The 18828-nt window shown below is 42.6% G+C and overlaps 1 protein-coding gene across 17 annotated transcripts in view; it reads left to right on the top strand.

Moving 5' to 3' along the window:
- The window catches only part of dlg1b (discs large MAGUK scaffold protein 1b), a 181344-nt gene that overhangs the window by 110825 nt on the left and 51691 nt on the right, over positions 1–18828 (top strand). For 11 of the 17 annotated variants that reach the window (XM_060906437.1, XM_060906436.1, XM_060906435.1 and 8 more), the window contains 2 exons: positions 5961–6059; positions 6515–6568. In XM_060906437.1, the coding sequence (XP_060762420.1) occupies positions 5961–6059; positions 6515–6568 (153 nt within the window). The remainder of the gene's footprint in view (positions 1–5960; positions 6060–6514; positions 6569–18828) is intronic. The other 6 variants (XM_060906446.1, XM_060906448.1, XM_060906447.1 and 3 more) reach the window with 2 other exon arrangements.

Here is an 18828-nt window from a genome sequence, read left to right as displayed (position 1 = left end):
ACTGGGAAGAGCAAGACCAAGTTTCTGAACCTGCGGGACAGTGTGAAGAGGAGTCCCACCAAGAGTACAGCTAAAGTGAGCAGCCCAGGGCAGAGCTTCTCTATTAGGGAACACCAGCTCTGGACCTCGGTGGCTTTTGAGAAGGTATGTGAAGGACCACAAGCTCTGGATTAGTTTTTGGAGTTTGCTGAATCTGCATGTGGGTGTTCAAGGCATTGTTGGTCCGAGTTGAAATACGCCATTTAGGGTATTGTATAAATATCTCCTTATTCCTTTCAGTAGTTGTTAAAGTAGATACAAACACCAGCCCTGGACCTCCGTGGCCTTCAAGATTGATATTTGAGGAGCAGCAGAACCTTGCAAAATCCATGACCTTTTAAGATTGTATTTATGGAGCAGCAAAAATTTGCAACATTCCAATATTTGACTTTTTTGGAGGTTTGCTCTGGGTCGTACCATGCTTCTGTTGGTCAGATCCACTTCAGGACATTCTCATTTGGAGCAAGACTGTTAAAGTGGTTGTTTCTTGACAGGAACCGAGACCGAACCCATTCTCCTCTACTCAACACCAGATTGTTTAAAGCAGTAGGAAGTGAGATTAGCAAAGGCACTCTTTATGGATTAAGGATCCCAAGGGCTGTTTTTAGGAATCATGGAAGCGTCCTTTCTTTAATACAGCAGAGCTCAGTGAGAAGTCGTCTCTCGTTTTAACCTAACTGATGATTGCTTTGTGTGTGGCTTGACACACAGGATGGGTGGTATAGATAAGCTTTCTTTTTTCCCTTTTAGATGTTTGCCAGCAAATCTCTTTGAAGAACATGGGGAAATCCCATCTGGCCCAGATGCTTGACCTGCTGTTAACCGATCAGTAGCCTCTACAGTTTCATGTGGTGATGTGACTAAATCCAAAGCATTGTTGAGGAGTATGGTGAATGTTTCTGTACTTTTTTTGCTTTGTTTTGGGGTTAGATTTGGTTAGAAGAGGCGTGTGAGTTTTACAAGAGTCAGGTACACCTTAATTTATTTGTTTGCGTCTCATTGAGAGTTTGGTTGTTGGAGTGGTTTGGTTCATTAGGAGGAACTGTGGCTCTGTTTGTTTATTAGTTCACCAGCCGTAGCCGATGAGCTATTGCCATCACGCGGCATCCGGCATCTATCTGTCCATTGTCCATCCATGATTCACAAAAATTGCTACTCCTCCCTGAGTTTTCAATGGATTTTTTTTTTTTTAGCTCACCGGCTGTAGCTGATGAGCTATTGCCATCATACGGCGTCTGTCGTCCAGCCACAATTCACAAAAATTGATACAGTTTTCAATGGATTGATTGTTTTGTCTTGTTTTGAAGATCTAATTGTTCTCATGAACAACTTGGCTAATTATAAACGAGTCTGGTTTCTCATGGTACAGCCGTGTGAGCTATTCACAGGGGCGGCATAATGGTTAGCACTCTCGCCTCACAGTAAGAAAGGTTCTGGGTTCGAGCCCAGCGGCCAACAGGGGCCTTTCTGTGTGGAGTTTGCGTGTTCTCCCCATGTCTGCATGGGTTTCGTCTGGGTGCTCCGGTTTCCCCCACAGTCCAAAGACATGCAAGTTTGGTTAACATGGGGTGGCCATTAAAGTGGAACTGAAGGCAAAAAATTTATCATCAAAATTCTATTTATCTCATTTTACAACCCCGATTCCAAAAAAGTTGGGACAAAGTACAAATTGTAAATAAAAACGGAATGCAATGATGTGGAAGTTTCAAAATTCCATATTTTATTCAGAATAGAACATAGATGACGTATCAAATGTTTAAACTGAGAAAATGTATCATTTAAAGAGAAAAATTAGGTGATTTTAAATTTCATGACAACAACACATCTCAAAAAAGTTGGGACAAGGCCATGTTTCCCACTGTGAGACATCCCCTTTTCTCTTTACAACAGTCTGTAAACGTCTGGGGACTGAGGAGACAAGTTGCTCAAGCTTGTGATGCAGTGCCGTCTAAAGGCCCGAAGATCACGGGCACCCAGTGTGGTTTTCCGGCCTTGACCCTTACGCACAGAGATTCTTCCAGATTCTCTGAATCTTTTGATGATATTATGCACTGTAGATGATGATATGTTCAAACTCTTTGCAATTTTACACTGTCGAACTCCTTTCTGATATTGCTCCACTATTTGTCGGCACAGAATTGGGAGGATTGGTGATCCTCTTCCCATCTTTACTTCTGAGAGCCGCTGCCACTCCAAGATGCTCTTTTTATACCCAGTCATGTTAATGACCTATTGCCAATTGACCTAATGAGTTGCAATTTGGTCCTCCAGCTGTTCCTTTTTTGTACCTTTAACTTTTCCAGCCTCTTATTGCCCCTGTCCCAACTTTTTTGAGATGTGTTGCTGTCATGAAATTTCAAATGAGCCAATATTTGGCATGAAATTTCAAAATGTCTCACTTTCGACATTTGATATGTTGTCTATGTTCTATTGTGAATACAATATCAGTTTTTGAGATTTGTAAATTATTGCATTCTGTTTTTATTTACAATTTGTACTTTGTCCCAACTTTTTTGGAATCGGGGTTGTATTAAATATAGGAATGCATTTCTGACAGCTATTTTGTCACTGCTATAGCAAGTTCTGAGTGTTTGAAATATGCTCTGTAATATCAGTCCATACTGTATGTCAAAGTAATGGCTGTAAATGAGATTCGTTGAGACCTGTGCGAGACGACATCGTAGGATGGAAGTAAAACGTACAGCGGAAAGCAAAATGACCATCTGCCAACGTCATCAAAAGACATGCGCGCCCTCTTTCGAATGCTGATGTAATCAAGCCGGAAGTTTTCCCTGTGTCCGAAATCGCTCCCTACTCACTATATAGGGCACTACATAGTGGGGGACACCATTTTGTAGTGCTGTCCGAAACCTTAGTGAGGATTCTGTGGGAAATGCGCTCAGTATAATATGCATTTATCACAAAAATACATGCATGTATTTATTATTTTGAAAACCCACCTGATCTGGCACGTTTTAATTGCGCGACAGTAATGACGTAAATACCAGCGTGACGTCCTGTCGTCTTTCCAACTCTTCTCTACTCCACGTTGGTTCGAAGTCATATGGAATAATCTCCATCACTGATGAAGCTGGCAAATCTCGAAATTAATCTAAATTGGAATTATATGACGATCTGGCCGCTGTGTAAACAGTTTTTAGAATGGCGGCGCTGACACTTCACGTTTGAAGTCTCGCACAAGTCTCATGAAGATTGCGCGGATAAGCGATGCCTGCCGTGGACCAAACGAACTACATTCAGCATGGCTAAAGGCCGATAAGTGTAATATAATATGCCAGTACAAGTCACGATATAAGGTTACTAAAACCGAAAACGTAATTGAATGACATGTTAATTAAGAAACAAACCAAGTTTAAAAATGACTTCAGTTCCCCTTTAAATGCAGAGGAAACATTTCATTTTGTGCTTGAGTGTACATGTGACAAAGGCTTCTTCTACTACGTCGCTGGTACTTGGTTTTAAAATGTGTCTTGGGTGTCTTTACACGTGTGTTGATTGCATGTCTCCAAGGTGTCCAGCTGACCACTTGTGTTCACATTTTATTGCCTACATCACTCGCTTCTGCTAGACGTTCAAAGCGCTCCACGCAGTTGTGTTAAACCTGCAACATAATTTCATTATTTTCTTGCACGTACCTCTCCATTTTTCTTTGCGAGCGGTTGTTTCCGTCACCCAAAACAACCACCGCGTCCTGCATTAATGATGTATTTTCCTGTTATGTCCTTGTCAGGGACGGATTAGTTTGCATTACAAATGATGCGTGTTCACGTGTCCCTGACCACCTCGGTAAGTGGTTTGAGTGAAATGTGTCTTGGTGGTCGTTTACGCTCGGTCCACTCGTGATCCGATCACCCAAGATGCGTTTTAAAACCATGTGTAAACCTAGTTTTATTCAAGGCGGTAAACATGCTTCCTTTCCTCTCCAGCCTTTAATCCGAGATAAAACTACCGGTAGAACATTTAAAGAACATGGTGATCATTTCTGTGTTTATTTGGACCTGGGGCTATCCTTAAAAAAAAATCCGTTTCCTGTCCACCGGGTGGGCAAAAAAAATTTCAGTCGGGAGGGAGGGATTTATTTATTTTTATTATTATTATTTTTATTATATATGGATGGATAAGAAATCGCAATTCTGTTTGCTTTTTCTTTCAGTACTTTTTTTATTACAAAAGCAGACACATTTAATAAAATATGACAGTTAAATCAACTGAAACTTGTACAAAAACTTTAAGTTAGCACTATTAAATGCTGACTGCAACATTTGCAAAACTTTTACAAAGGTACTTAAAATGTCCGACACACGGACTTTTTGTAGTTCTAAATCGAGCGTTAGGCCGAGTTCGGATGAAATTACACTATTAAAATGATCACTGAATGATTTGTTTTTCTGAATCTTTACTATTTTGTTGTTCGCTAGAATACCATTTTGCGATTTCACACTTAAGCAAATGTTTGAAAATTCCGGATCTCCTTCCTTCATGGTGGCTGCCATTTTTTTGTGCCGCACGGCGCATGCGCAGAGCTGATTCAATTCTATATTCTGCGCGGAATGCAGGGCTTTCCACAAGCGCCGGCTGCCGGCCACGCAATTAAGTCCAGCCGGCTACTTTAATGACTGTTTTTGTAGCCCACAGGCTCTAAATATTAATTTTCGATTTTAATAAAATTAAATGTTTATCTAACGGACTGACAATAATGTCAAACTGAACCGTTGATCAAGGGAGAGTAACTCATCCGCTCCCCGACATGCGGTGTGTGCGAGCACTCAGCTGCGTGAATGTGTCATGCACCGAAAATAAGAGATTTACAAGCCAGGAACGCCTCATGATACAATATGCAAGAAAAGAAAGATTTACTGCCATTTTACTTTGTATTTGAGTAAAGTGAATAAATAAATGGTCTGTGGAAAATACATTTAACCCTGGGAACTGCGTGCACAGGAGTTTATTTTGTGTTTACCCCCCCCGGCTACTTATTTGTCATGGCTGGCTAGTATGAGCCTTAGTGGAAAGCCCTGGGAATGCGGAAATGTCAAGTTCGATTTTAGATTTACGAACCTGAAAAAAATGTCTCAAAACCGGCGTTAAAAAAAAAATTTCACCCGCACAAACGGCACTCACCCGGCCGGTGGACCGGAAACAGAACATTTTTTAATAATGGCCTGGGGTGCAAAGTCGATCCAGATTTGGTCATCTTTCTTGTCAAAGACGACACCAGATTGGATTGAGGAGTTAAGTGGTAGTTTTAGAACAGAGGAATCGCCAGACTTTGTTGGACTCTTGTCCTGGTTTAGAGCAAGTTACAATTCCAGCTGTAATGTGGAACGGTAAAGTAGGGCTCCGATCAATGCTATTGACGAGAACTAAATTTTGCCTTTGTTTGGGATGATGGGATCTGGTTTAACATCCACACTCAGCACTGTTTTAAATGCTCAAACATGCCTCCAGGGCCAAACTGTAAAGAATTATACGTTCACGATGGAGAAATAAGTTCACACTCCGATTATCAACATCAGGCTCCATCACCTGAGGACAAATGATGCAATAAATGGTCTCAAATAATATTCTTTGTGTGTGTGTTTAAAATATTGTTGTCCTGATACGTCAATCAAACTTTGTCTGCACTTAGTATATGCATCCATAAATCAGTTTTTGTTTTTTCTCCTCCCCTCAATGCGTTGATGTGTGCAGTGTTTAAAGTGGGGGTCATCCAAAATGACAGTCATCTTCTTTTCCATGCACAGCGTGCGTCAGACATAGTGTCACAGCCACACACACACAGAGACAGGGATTTACCACACAAGTGCTCTCCCATCCCCATTGCCCTCCTGTATATTTCTGTTGTGTGTGTGTGTATGTGAGAGAGAGAGACCTGACCTCTTCCCCATGCTATTGTTCAGCAGACAGATGCCACCCCTCCCTCCACTCCCATAATCCCCGTGATCCCAATCTCGCCGGTCCCTGCGGAGGCCGCTGTCATCCCTTCACCGACGTCACAGGTCTTTTTATTTTTCATCCATTTCTCCTATTTCTTCCTTCTTTCTCTACCCCTCTCTTTTGTTTCTCCTCCTCTTTTTGTTGATCCCACTGCCCTTTTGATGAGGATGTAGTGACTCCAGGAAAAAAAAAATCTTCAGTCTCCTATGTCTGAGTGCCAAAGGAAATGAAAACAGAGGATCTAATTTAGGCCGTTTTGAGAACTAGAAGCGTTCGTGCTGCACTAGTGCGTTTCCTGCAGAATAAAATCTCATGGCCAGACATACTGGTGTTAATCTCATGCCAGTGCTGGTGTTTGTAGCCTCATGTGGAGAGTAAGTCGAAGTGTATCTCGCATGCCACTGTGAATAATGGTGCATTATGACGTTGGTTATTTGGCGTCTGAGCGTCCACTGCAAACTAAACGCATCATGTGTCTTTAACTGTGGACCTTTAACTGTGTTGCTCTTTGTTCCAGGCGAATCCTCCTCCTGTTGTGGTGAATACGGAAAGCCTCGACTCAGCCCCATACGTGAGTTTATTTATTTTATTTATTTCCCCAAATGCGTGATGCCGAAATGTCCCCCACTTGTACATGTTAGGAAAGCGTTCTGTTTGGAGTAAGAGAGCATTTTCACGAAAGAGAAAACAGTCACGCCACAAAATTTTACCGTCTGTGGGGGGAAACAAACAAACCCTTTTTACTGGAGTAGAATTCAGTTCTTTTCCTTTCTTTTCTCCTGTCATTTAACTTAATTTCATTTCCTTGTCCTTTCCTTTTTAAGGCATATAAAGATTTTCTGTTCTTTCCCATTCATTACTTTTCTTTTCCTTTCCCTTTAACGTTCCTTTCCTTCCCCCTTTCATTTTTCTTTTCCCCTTTTTTCTTTTCCTTTCCTTCTTTCTTTTCCTTCCTTTTCTTTCCCCTTGTCGTTTCCTTTCCTTCTCTTTTTTCTTTCCCCTTCTTTTTCCTTTCATTTCTTTTCCCTTTCTCTTTTTCTTTCATTTCTTTTCCCCTTCTTTTTTCATTTCCTTTAGTTTTTTCCCCTTTTCCTTTCCGTTCCTTCCCTTTCTTTCCCCTTCTCCTTTTCTTTCCTTTCTTTCCAATTTTCTTTTCCTTTCCCTTTAACGTTCCTTTCCTTCCCCCTTTCATTTTTCTTTTCCCCTTTTCTTTTTCTTTGCTTTTCCTTTCTTTCCCCTTGTCGTTTCCTTTCCTTCTCTTTTTTCTTTTATTTACACTTTTTTCTTTTCCCCTTCTCTTTCCCCTCCTTTCTTTTCCTTACCTTTCTTTCCCCTTTTTCTTTCCTTCTCTCTCCTTTCTTTTCCTTTCCTTCTTTTCTCTTTTATTTCCCCTTTTCTTTCCCTTTAGGTTTATAAGGAACACAAAGCACATCTGCTATAAAAAAAATATTCAGTGCCATTATTACAATTATATTGCAGAATATAATAAATATATTCCATCTAGAACACCGATCAGTTCCCACAAATGTTTCGCTATAAACCCAGTCATGGTGCTCAGTAATTCAAAATTCTTTTTAAGGTACTCATGACTCAAATAAGTTTAGAAATTTGAATAATCAAATTGTACATATGTATTTAGTAAAATAAATTTCTGTGGGAAAAAATACTACTTAAAACTTTGTAGTACCTCCAGGTACCCCTGAGAGCCCACCCATGTGTAGCTCTGCAGGTTTAGTTGGCTTTAGTAGCACCATTGTCTCTCTCTGATCACTCTAAGCATCTTCTCAGAAACATGCAGTTCCTCAGAGCTGTAGCAAAGCTGACCTACACAAGGTGAAGCAGATTGTGATGCATGTTAGAGCTCACTGAAATAATCTAAACATATCGCCGTGTCTCCCCGTTTCAGAGGTTTATTAGCACAGCATGGAGAATCAGCATCGCTCGCGGTTACTACACAGCGTCCTGCTTTTCTCTCCGCGTTCCACAGCTGTACTGCAGCGTCCCCCGAGGCCTCCTGCAGAGGGGAAAGCCTAGAGTGGAGTTTAATCTGCATCTTTAGGGAGCATGTGTGCTTTTGCACACACACACACACACACACACACACACACACACACACACACACACAGAGCCCTCAGGTTGGCTGTTGTGCTGAAGCAGCAACACTGGCTCTGAGTAGCACATTGAGCCCTGGAGGAATTGGTGCCTTTTGTCTTTTATAATTGGATTCTTGTAATTGATCTTCGTGTGAAAATTGTGTTGAGAAGCAGAAGTGTAAGCCATCAGTCATGATCCGACGGTCCACCTGTCTAAACATGTCCGATGCACTGGTTTCATTACTTCCTGCTTTTGGTGTCTTGGTTTAATGGAGATGTTGTAAGAATGGGGGGGGCAGGGGAAAGTCATCAGCTTGTAGTTTCTGCTGTGTTTGTTCCATGGGGCTTCATTCACACCTTTACCCCAAATGTCATGGTGTCACAAACCTGAAAATAATCTGCACACTCAAACTCCACATAAAAGGATTAAACAGCATCTGTAATAGTTGATACAGTCAAGTTTTGTGTCAGGAAACGTTTATTTAGCATTTATGGACGGAGTCTCCAGTGTCGGTGCTTTGTAACCGTCCAGTCAAGCGGCAGCTTTGTGTTTTCCGACATCTTCAGGAGAGAGGAGTTTACACTTTCTGGTTTCTCAGTGACGTAATGAGCTACATTTTAAAAATGAATTGTTTTTGTGTCGGGAGAGGTTGGTGAGGGAACATCTGTTGTTATTCTGTCCACATTCACTGGATAATGAGCAGTTGCGCGCTCTGATTTGGCTAATCTACTACTAGGATATCAGCTCATATACCATGAGTAGAGAAAAACAAAATAGCGGTGCGTGTTGCTGAACCAACCGAGGATGAAATAAAAACTCTACTCAACCCCCCCCCCCCCCCCCCCCAAAAAAGGCAACAAAATATGGAATGAAAATATTTGATGGTAAGAGCATATCTTTCTTTAAAAAAAAAAAAATCACATTTTTCACAAATTGCTACCGTCATTTCACCAGTTTGTTTACAAGCAGAAATTATTTTGCTGGATGTTTTGTATCAAAATTTTTATTTATCGAATTTGCAAAAAATAAAAATGCTTTTTTTTTTTTTTTTCCTCAAATTCCAGTGAATGTGAATAGAATAAAACAGTTATTCCACTTGTGGGTGCAATCAGTTAATTATTGAAATTAAGTGATCAATCTCGTTAAATCAGTCTCATTAAATTTTGAAGGTCAATAATTAAAATGAATCAATCCCATTGAATCGTTTACTTTGACTCATTTGAATTGAATCATACCATAGAATCACTCATTTGAAGTGAATCGTTCAATGAATCGTTTAGTGAATCATTTAGTGAATCATTCAATGAATCGTTTAGTGAATCATTTAGTGAATCATACCATTAATCCTGGTGCTTAATAATAAATTACCAAACAGCTAAATTATGGTATATTTCCAAATTATTACGATCACTTACCATATTACATAACATACGCACCCTTTTTGAATTCTTTGAGAAGATTGGGGACTTCAGATGTTGTTCACCAACAAGATGAATACACACAGCTTTGATAATAAATGAATTTATTATACAAAGATAAAAAAAAATGGATAATCAATATATACAAGCAGTGAGGTGTATATACATGTGTGGTGTGTGTGTATGGCCTAGCTTGTGGCTAGCTAAAACAGTGTGTGTGTGTGTAGGACTTGACCATGTGTTTAGCCTCATGTAGCTAACTACACGTGGTGGAGGCCTAGATTAGCCTTGTGTTGCTAATGTGTGTTTGCTAAAGGCCCTATGGCCTAGCTAAAGTGTGTCTGTTAGGCCTGGTGAGGCCTACTGAGCACGTGTTGCTAAAGACAAGGGTATTAGCCGTAGCTAACTAAAAGCTAGCTTGTGGATTTCTAGCTGAGGTGTGGTTTATCAGGCCTGATGGCCTGCTGAGCACATGGTAGGCCTTGATTAGCTTTGTGTTGCTAAGCAGACAAAAGGGAAGCTGTAGCTAACCCACTAGCTCATAACCATACTGAATCCACTGAAATCTTGAGATCAAGATGTATAATAAGAGAACTATATGTTAGTAGTAAAGAAGAGAGAAGCATGCGCAGCCTATCTATTAAACAATTGAGAGAACATAGAACCAAAATAAATCAACACGCTGCGTGTCTAACAGTGTAACAGATAAACCTGGGTTTAAATTCACACTATTTCAATAAAAGCAAATTCCTAAGACTATCCTAATTATGCCCAAATGCCAAAATCTTACTTAATCCTGCCTTTAGCAAGATATGAAGAACTATTCGCCGGTGTAGCTTCAGGCCTCGCCGTGGGAGCACGTGAGCTGCTCGTGATGGAGGCGGAGAAAACTTTCGGGTCCAGCGGAGCACTTGGGTGGTTCCCGTGGAAAGCAGAGGGTTCTTGGTCTGAATCTCAGCGTTCGTGAGGAAAAGTCTCTGATCAGAATAAGATGCACAGCGCTTTGAGTTAAAAAGGATTCAATCGCTTCTTAACTTTTAACTGCCTGGGCTGCAGTCGTGACGTCACTTCTAATGCAAGTAAACCGGTTGTAACTCAGGTTGAGTTTAAAGATCGCGCGACTCTAGAGTTTACCTTTGCCAAGGGTAAGAAGGAAAATCGCGCTGAGTGATGGATCTTGCAAGAAAGAAGACGTCTTTTTGGGGTGGAGAGCGCCTCTTTATACGCCCAGATTCATCGGGAGCCAGACGTGAGAGACGAAGATGGAAGCGTTGTCCCATTGTTTTATGTTTCCTTGTATATGACGTAGATGATCCCGCCCACGCGTGACGTAGGTCACACGGAAGTGGACTGGGAATTGTAGTTCTGACACAAGATGGCGGCATGATACCTACAGTCCCCCTTTTGGTCTCAGGGGTATGACGGAGTCGTAGCACTGAGAGCACCGTATCGTATCATCGCCGTGTCCATAGTCCTTGAGGTAGACTTGTCCTGTGCAGTCCATGGTGTCCTGTGAAGACTGTAAACTTGTGAGTTCCAGTAAGACAGTTGGAGACAGAGGCATTTTGGGCATAATATAATCACTATGGGCATTTTGGGCATATAATCACTATCTAACTAACTAGATCAAAACCACATCAAAAAAATTAAACATTGAACATGAAACATGTAGTGTTCAATTTCTTATGCATAAAAAAAACAAGAAAAGAGAAGAAATGAAGGAAGGAAAGAAGTATTAGTGTTTGGGTTGGCAAACCTAATCTTCTGGGAAGGTGATAGCAGTGGGGGGTCTGGCTAGAAAGCGTGCGCTACTGCGGCTAGCTGTCGGGGACACAGACCATCTTATCTAGCTAGGTGTGCAGTGTTATGTATGGGTTGCCTGGGCAGACCCAGTGGATGTCTTTCGTGAAGGTGCACATCTCTAAGTTTTGTGGATTCACAAAAGTGAGGATAGCACTGCCAAGACTATATGCCAGGTGTATTTGCGATGAATACACACTAGTAATAACTGATTTTAGTATTTTATCTACCATGTTATACCGAAGGGTTATTACTTCATTGGGTTGGTGAAGTCTGACCGGGAATGTTAGTGTACGCTTATGGTTGAGTGATGCGTACAAGCTAGGTGGACATGATGGGCCTAGCTGTCGTCCACCCCCTTTTGGAGTGAGGACTGTTCAACAAGGTTTGATTCGATTATGGAAATCGATATGAAAGCGTTTGATTAGGCCTAGATGTCCTAATGTGATACGCGACGGGGAACGGTTTTCCCACGATCGAAAGGTCTCGACCAGGGTGGTAGGAACTTCTCTGAGATTCGGGCGTAGTAGGCTTTGTGTCCTTCTACTCTCGAATCGAGATTCTTTTGGGCACCTGTAAAGGTTGACTGTAGGTGGCGTCGTAGGTCGGCGACATGTTGATGTGCGGTGTATGCAATCGCGACACTCATGGCCTCTGGTTTGTATAGGAGATGCGGGGGAAGAACCGACTCTCGCCCAGTCATCATCCCAAAGGGTGTGACTTCAGTGGCACAATGAGGGGTGGACCGAATGGCCCTTAGCACCAAGGGAAGTTTCACGTCCCAAATTTGACCATGGTTTGTGATATACTCTCGCAGCATGCTCACAATGGTTTGAAGGGCTCGTTCAGCCTGACCAGAGAATTGAGGGTGGTACGCGATATGGAATTTCACCTCAACGCCTAACATGTTCCACAGCGCAGCCATTACACCAGCAGTGAAATGGGTGTCTGTGTCTGAGTCGATGGATAGAGGGAGATTTTTGAAAGAGTTGTGGCCACTAGGGGGAATCGCAATGTCGGGTGTTTCGACACCGGACTCGGTGTGCAAAGACATGAACTGAAGTTCATCAGAAATTTGATCTCGCGTGGTGCTTGGTTGATCAGTGTTCGCACTAATCTCGTCGCAACGGGTTTGTGCATATTTTGTGGGATCCAACGACTGTGGGGTTTTGTTTTGTGTGAAGCTGACTACGTTTATGTTGCAGGGCTTGGTTGGGATTGGGTCGCCTTGTGAGAGCCGTGTGTCTGAAACCTCTGCGAAGACTTTGGAACACATCAGGGTGATTTCTGACCCGGTATCCAAGAGAGTTTGGAGGGAAATGTTGCCTTCTACCACCACTGGGGTATAGATACGCTTGGCTTTGCCTTTCCTAACCAAATCTCCAAGAAACTGCGTCAGGGGTGCATCCTGCGGGTCAGGCTTCACTACTGGAGGGAGTGGTTTCAACTCATCGCTGCCTATTGGGCAGGGGTCTTTTCCCCACCCCACGAGGTAGACACGCGGTGGTGGTGGGGATGGGTCCCGGCCTAGTCAAGCTGACGGTTTGTCCCTGACTCTGCTCGGCTTACCCTTCCCTTTCTCATCGCTCAGCAGTTGTCTAATCTGTGCTAGTTCGGCCCTCAGTTCTGCCATCCCAAGCGGCTCTTGGTTGGCTTGTTTAATCTGTGCTAGTTCGGCCCTCAGTTCTGCCATCCCAAGCGGCTCTTGGTTGGCTTGTTTAGCGGTAGCTGACTTAGGGCTCTGCTCCCTTCGAGAGGAGTTGCGATGGGGCCCTGACTGTCCGCTATTCTGAGATTTAGGGCCGTGACTGCCAGATTCGCGGTTACCTTGCCCGTGGGCGTTGGGGCCCTGTTCCCCCTTGGCTCCAGCTTGTCGGCCTTTCCAGTTACCTTTGGGTTGACTCGACGTCTGGTGGCCGGGGTTTGGGTTCGCCCAAGGGGGTCCGCGGTTTGGGGCTTCACCCCCTTCTAGGCCTAAGGACTGACCTTCCTGCTCATATAGGCGGAGGACTCTGGGATCATCCTCGTGGTGGTCTGTGGGTCGGACGAACGTCTCCCACGTTAGTTGTGCGGTGCGACGCATTTCTCTCATAGTATGGGGGCGCTGGCGACACGTGAGTGTTACTTGGTTACGGATGCACGGGTGAAGGTTATGGAGGAAGAGGGACTTGAAGTTGCGATCTTCCTCTAGCCCGGGCTCGCTTCTGCCCTGAAAGTACGCCGCGCGGAGCCGACGGTAGTACTCGCGAGGGTGTTCGCTTTGTTTCTGTCTGATTAGAATGGCACCCATCATCGCAGCAGTCTCGTCCTCGTACAATGAGTATTCCTCTTTCAAGTACTCACGTATTTTCTTGTAGTTGTCGAGGACTGACTGTGGTAGGGTCTCAACGAATGCTCGTACGCTGCTACCTAAAGTTTTCCAGACTAGTCTGGCCTTTTCATGCGACGTAGCCTCTGGCAGGTCCAGGAGGCTACGTTCGATTTCCCGGAAATAATCATTAACGCTTCGGTGTCTATGATTTTCTGGCTCAAAACGCTCTATGTCTTTCGCAAGGATGTCGATTTGGCGGATCCTAGTTTTGCGTTCTGCGACGAGGCGTTTTGATTTTGACCCGTAGGGGTCCTCGCTGTCTTCGCCATTTGAGCTGCTCTCATATCGCCTATGTCTGCGTTTCGGCTTGTAGGCGGCCTCTCCGTCAGAGGAGTCTGAGGGTACGTAGCGCGGCGTTTTCCGCGTGCTAGAGGCTGCAGCGATATTGAAGCGCGAGGGGGTGTAGTGGGGAGTAAAGTAAAAACTCCCAGCGCCACGAGATGGCGATCGCGCGGCTTTCACGCGAGTTGAGCTTGAGTGCGGTGTCTGATCTACCGTTCTAAGCTCAGGTTCTTCCTCCTCCAGAGCGGAACTCTGTTCTTGGGAGGGTTTGGCCGATCCCTCATCTGAGCGACGTGCTTGCGTCACTTCTTCTCTGAGGCATTCTATTTCGCACTTTAGTTCATCTTGTGTGGCTCTCAGGCCCACGAGGCTACTCTCCGTGCTTTCTGCTCTCCTTTGAGCTTCGGCCAGTTGTCGTTTTAGTGTTCGTTTTTCTTGTTCGAGGGTCATACACACATGTTCCATTTCCTTATAGTAGATCATGAACAATTTGGATAGCCCTTCTGGGAGAGTCATAGTACGCTCTTTAAGTTCCCTAACGGCTATGTGTATTTCATCAAAGCGAGCCTTTTGGTCCAGATCACAGAAGTAATTTCTCCTATCCTCCGGGACTTGGCCTAAATCGCCTACAACATCGAAAAGAGAGAGGAGGGGCCCTTCTGACTCACTTGATTGGAGATTCGACATTTTGTTCAAAATGTATTAACTTAAAGGAAATTAATACTAGGTGTTGATTAGGTTAGAATTTAATTTAATCCAAGTTGCTAAATAACTGATTTGTGGTTTCTTAGCTACTTTGTTCTTTCACTAATGTTCCACTCATTAATTAGCTCAATTAATAATATTAGTTAACAATAATGATTGTTAATAATATTAAGTACTCAGATTAGATATTACTCTAATGTACTAATCAATTAAACCAGTATCAACTAACTGTGGTTGACAGCTGAATTTCAGTTCTGTGATTAACACACTGTTAATGATTCACCATTAAAGTCACCTGTGTTATACCTTGGCAGTTGCTGAATCAACTGAGTTTATTTGTTGTTGAACAATATTCCAGAAGTCAACAAACCAATCTCCTCACACGGGGCACCAATTTAACTGTGGGTGCAATCAGTTAATTATTGAAATTAAGTGATCAATCTCGTTAAATCAGTCTCATTAAATTTTGAAGGTCAATAATTAAAATGAATCAATCCCATTGAATCGTTTACTTTGACTCATTTGAATTGAATCATACCATAGAATCACTCATTTGAAGTGAATCGTTCAATGAATCGTTTAGTGAATCATTTAGTGAATCATTCAATGAATCGTTTAGTGAATCATTTAGTGAATCATACCATTAATCCTGGTGCTTAATAATAAATTACCAAACAGCTAAATTATGGTATATTTCCAAATTATTACGATCACTTACCATATTACATAACATACGCACCCTTTTTGAATTCTTTGAGAAGATTGGGGACTTCAGATGTTGTTCACCAACAAGATGAATACACACAGCTTTGATAATAAATGAATTTATTATACAAAGATAAAAAAAAAATGGATAATCAATATATACAAGCAGTGAGGTGTATATACATGTGTGGTGTGTGTGTATGGCCTAGCTTGTGGCTAGCTAAAACAGTGTGTGTGTGTGTAGGACTTGACCATGTGTTTAGCCTCATGTAGCTAACTACACGTGGTGGAGGCCTAGATTAGCCTTGTGTTGCTAATGTGTGTTTGCTAAAGGCCCTATGGCCTAGCTAAAGTGTGTCTGTTAGGCCTGGTGAGGCCTACTGAGCACGTGTTGCTAAAGACAAGGGTATTAGCCGTAGCTAACTAAAAGCTAGCTTGTGGATTTCTAGCTGAGGTGTGGTTTATCAGGCCTGATGGCCTGCTGAGCACATGGTAGGCCTTGATTAGCTTTGTGTTGCTAAGCAGACAAAAGGGAAGCTGTAGCTAACCCACTAGCTCATAACCATACTGAATCCACTGAAATCTTGAGATCAAGATGTATAATAAGAGAACTATATGTTAGTAGTAAAGAAGAGAGAAGCATGCGCAGCCTATCTATTAAACAATTGAGAGAACATAGAACCAAAATAAATCAACACGCTGCGTGTCTAACAGTGTAACAGATAAACCTGGGTTTAAATTCACACTATTTCAATAAAAGCAAATTCCTAAGACTATCCTAATTATGCCCAAATGCCAAAATCTTACTTAATCCTGCCTTTAGCAAGATATGAAGAACTATTCGCCGGTGTAGCTTCAGGCCTCGCCGTGGGAGCACGTGAGCTGCTCGTGATGGAGGCGGAGAAAACTTTCGGGTCCAGCGGAGCACTTGGGTGGTTCCCGTGGAAAGCAGAGGGTTCTTGGTCTGAATCTCAGCGTTCGTGAGGAAAAGTCTCTGATCAGAATAAGATGCACAGCGCTTTGAGTTAAAAAGGATTCAATCGCTTCTTAACTTTTAACTGCCTGGGCTGCAGTCGTGACGTCACTTCTAATGCAAGTAAACCGGTTGTAACTCAGGTTGAGTTTAAAGATCGCGCGACTCTAGAGTTTACCTTTGCCAAGGGTAAGAAGGAAAATCGCGCTGAGTGATGGATCTTGCAAGAAAGAAGACGTCTTTTTGGGGTGGAGAGCGCCTCTTTATACGCCCAGATTCATCGGGAGCCAGACGTGAGAGACGAAGATGGAAGCGTTGTCCCATTGTTTTATGTTTCCTTGTATATGACGTAGATGATCCCGCCCACGCGTGACGTAGGTCACACGGAAGTGGACTGGGAATTGTAGTTCTGACACAAGATGGCGGCATGATACCTACACACTCAATCTCGTCATACGTGGCCTATAGACACCTTAGTGCTACGCACCCCGTTGGCTATCAGCTCATGTATGACTCGATTTCCTGGAATAACTGTTAAGTTTATGTAACGGCTAATGTACATCGAGCCAGTCATTATTGTGAAATAAACCCCGACACTGCATGCAGGACACAATGATAACTGGCTCGCTGTACATTATACCGCTTATTACATGGCTACTTACTAAAGAAATCAATCATTTCACACAAAATAGATTTGACTAGAAAAGCACTCGGAGAGCGCAGACCTCCGCCAAGAATCCTTTAAAAAAATCCGGGATCCAGAAGGTGAGCCGGATCACCGCCAAAATTTAATGGATTGTTACTTGTGCCCAGTCACACCTCTGGGAAAAAATTTCAGAGCAATCCGTTCATAACTTTTTCCGTAATGTTGCTAACAGACAAACCAACGCTACCGAAAACATAACCTCCTTGGCGGAGGTAATTAGAAAGGCACTCGGTAGAGTCGAGCACACATCTCCACCAAGCCACAGAACATCACCATCAAAATCCAAAATCACTTGAACCGAGGATAATACTAAAGCTGTCACTACTTTTTGAGTTACACTGGGAATAGACCAAAAACAAATAAACTAGAAAAGCACTCGGAGAGCGCAGACCTCTGCCAAGAATCCTTTAAAAAAAATTCCGGGATCCAGACGGTGATCCGGATCACCGCCAAAATTTAATGGATTGTTACTTGTGCCCGGTCACATCTCTGGGAAAAATTTCAGAGCAATCCGTTCATCATTTTTTCCATAATGTTGCTAACAGACTAACAAACAAACCAACGCTACCGAAAACAACCTCTTTGGCGGAGATAAAAATTAATCACTTTCGCGAAAAAAAAAAAAGTTTTTATGGTTGGAACTGCATCAAGAGCAATGTAGCCTTCTTAAGATTAGCATACTTTTGTGTTATAATTCACTGAGCGTTAAAGTTGAAATGAGAAATATATTCCATGGTGTTTTCTGATAGTGGTGATTTTATATAAATAAAATATTTTAAACCACAGGGTGTCGCACTTGATTATTAAAGCAATAAAATTTACCAGATTTTTTTTTCCGCCGATTGATGTGACTGGACGTGGTCTATGATCAGAGCTGTGTCCATAGCAGTGGTCTGTTATTCATAGCAACCAATCTATTCAGTCAACCAATCGGAATCAAGTATTCAACAAAGCCGTGTGATAATTATTGATAATACCTGTAGATTTATAAACAGGAGATAAGAATATTGCTTGTACTGTTTCTTGTAAGATTTTTAAATCGCAGTTCTGCACAAATTGCGCTGCTTCTGGCGCTGAAATCTGGGTTCTGTCGTTGTGATTGGCAGCTGGAGTGGATGCAGGTGTGTGTGTGTGTGTGGGCGGACATGTGTGATGGCCTCTGCTGCTCTGCTATCATTACTGTCATTAGTGCTGCTTTGTAGGGGTACAGTAATGACTTTATCCTCCTGTTATCATGCAGTGAGTAAACATGCTCGCTCTCTCTCTCTCTCTCTCTCTCTCTCTCTCTCTCTCTCTCTCTCTCTCTCTCATACACAGACACTGCCTCTACTTTCATTAACTCTGTGATACTGAACCGATACACACACATCAGTGAGTGTATCTGAATTGTGGGAGATGAAACGGATTCATCGCAGTGGCACCGTTTTTGCTCTAAACAGTTTAAATGTCGCAAGGTCTTTGTAAACTGAATGAATGGAAATCCAATTTACTGTATTAAATTATTATTATATACATTTATATTAACCCTTTCATGCACGGTATCCACACTTATGGATCATTTCCTAATGTTTGATCCAGGTAGGCTGCACATTACTCCCTTAGAAACGCCAGTACACTTCTCTTCAATATTGAATTATTTCTCCGTGACAGAAGTGACTCCAGTTTGGTGAATGTGACACTAATCACTCAAACATGTACCAGAACATTATTACTGTTTATTCTCATTCTACGAACAGCATCGTGTGGTCGATAGGTTTATTTTTAAACCTGGCTTCAA

Source organism: Neoarius graeffei, chromosome 23 (assembly GCF_027579695.1).
Source record: "Neoarius graeffei isolate fNeoGra1 chromosome 23, fNeoGra1.pri, whole genome shotgun sequence".
Taxonomy (NCBI): Eukaryota; Metazoa; Chordata; class Actinopteri; order Siluriformes; family Ariidae; genus Neoarius; species Neoarius graeffei.
Note: the sequence above shows the minus strand (reverse complement) of the source record. Positions and strands in the feature narration are given on the sequence as shown.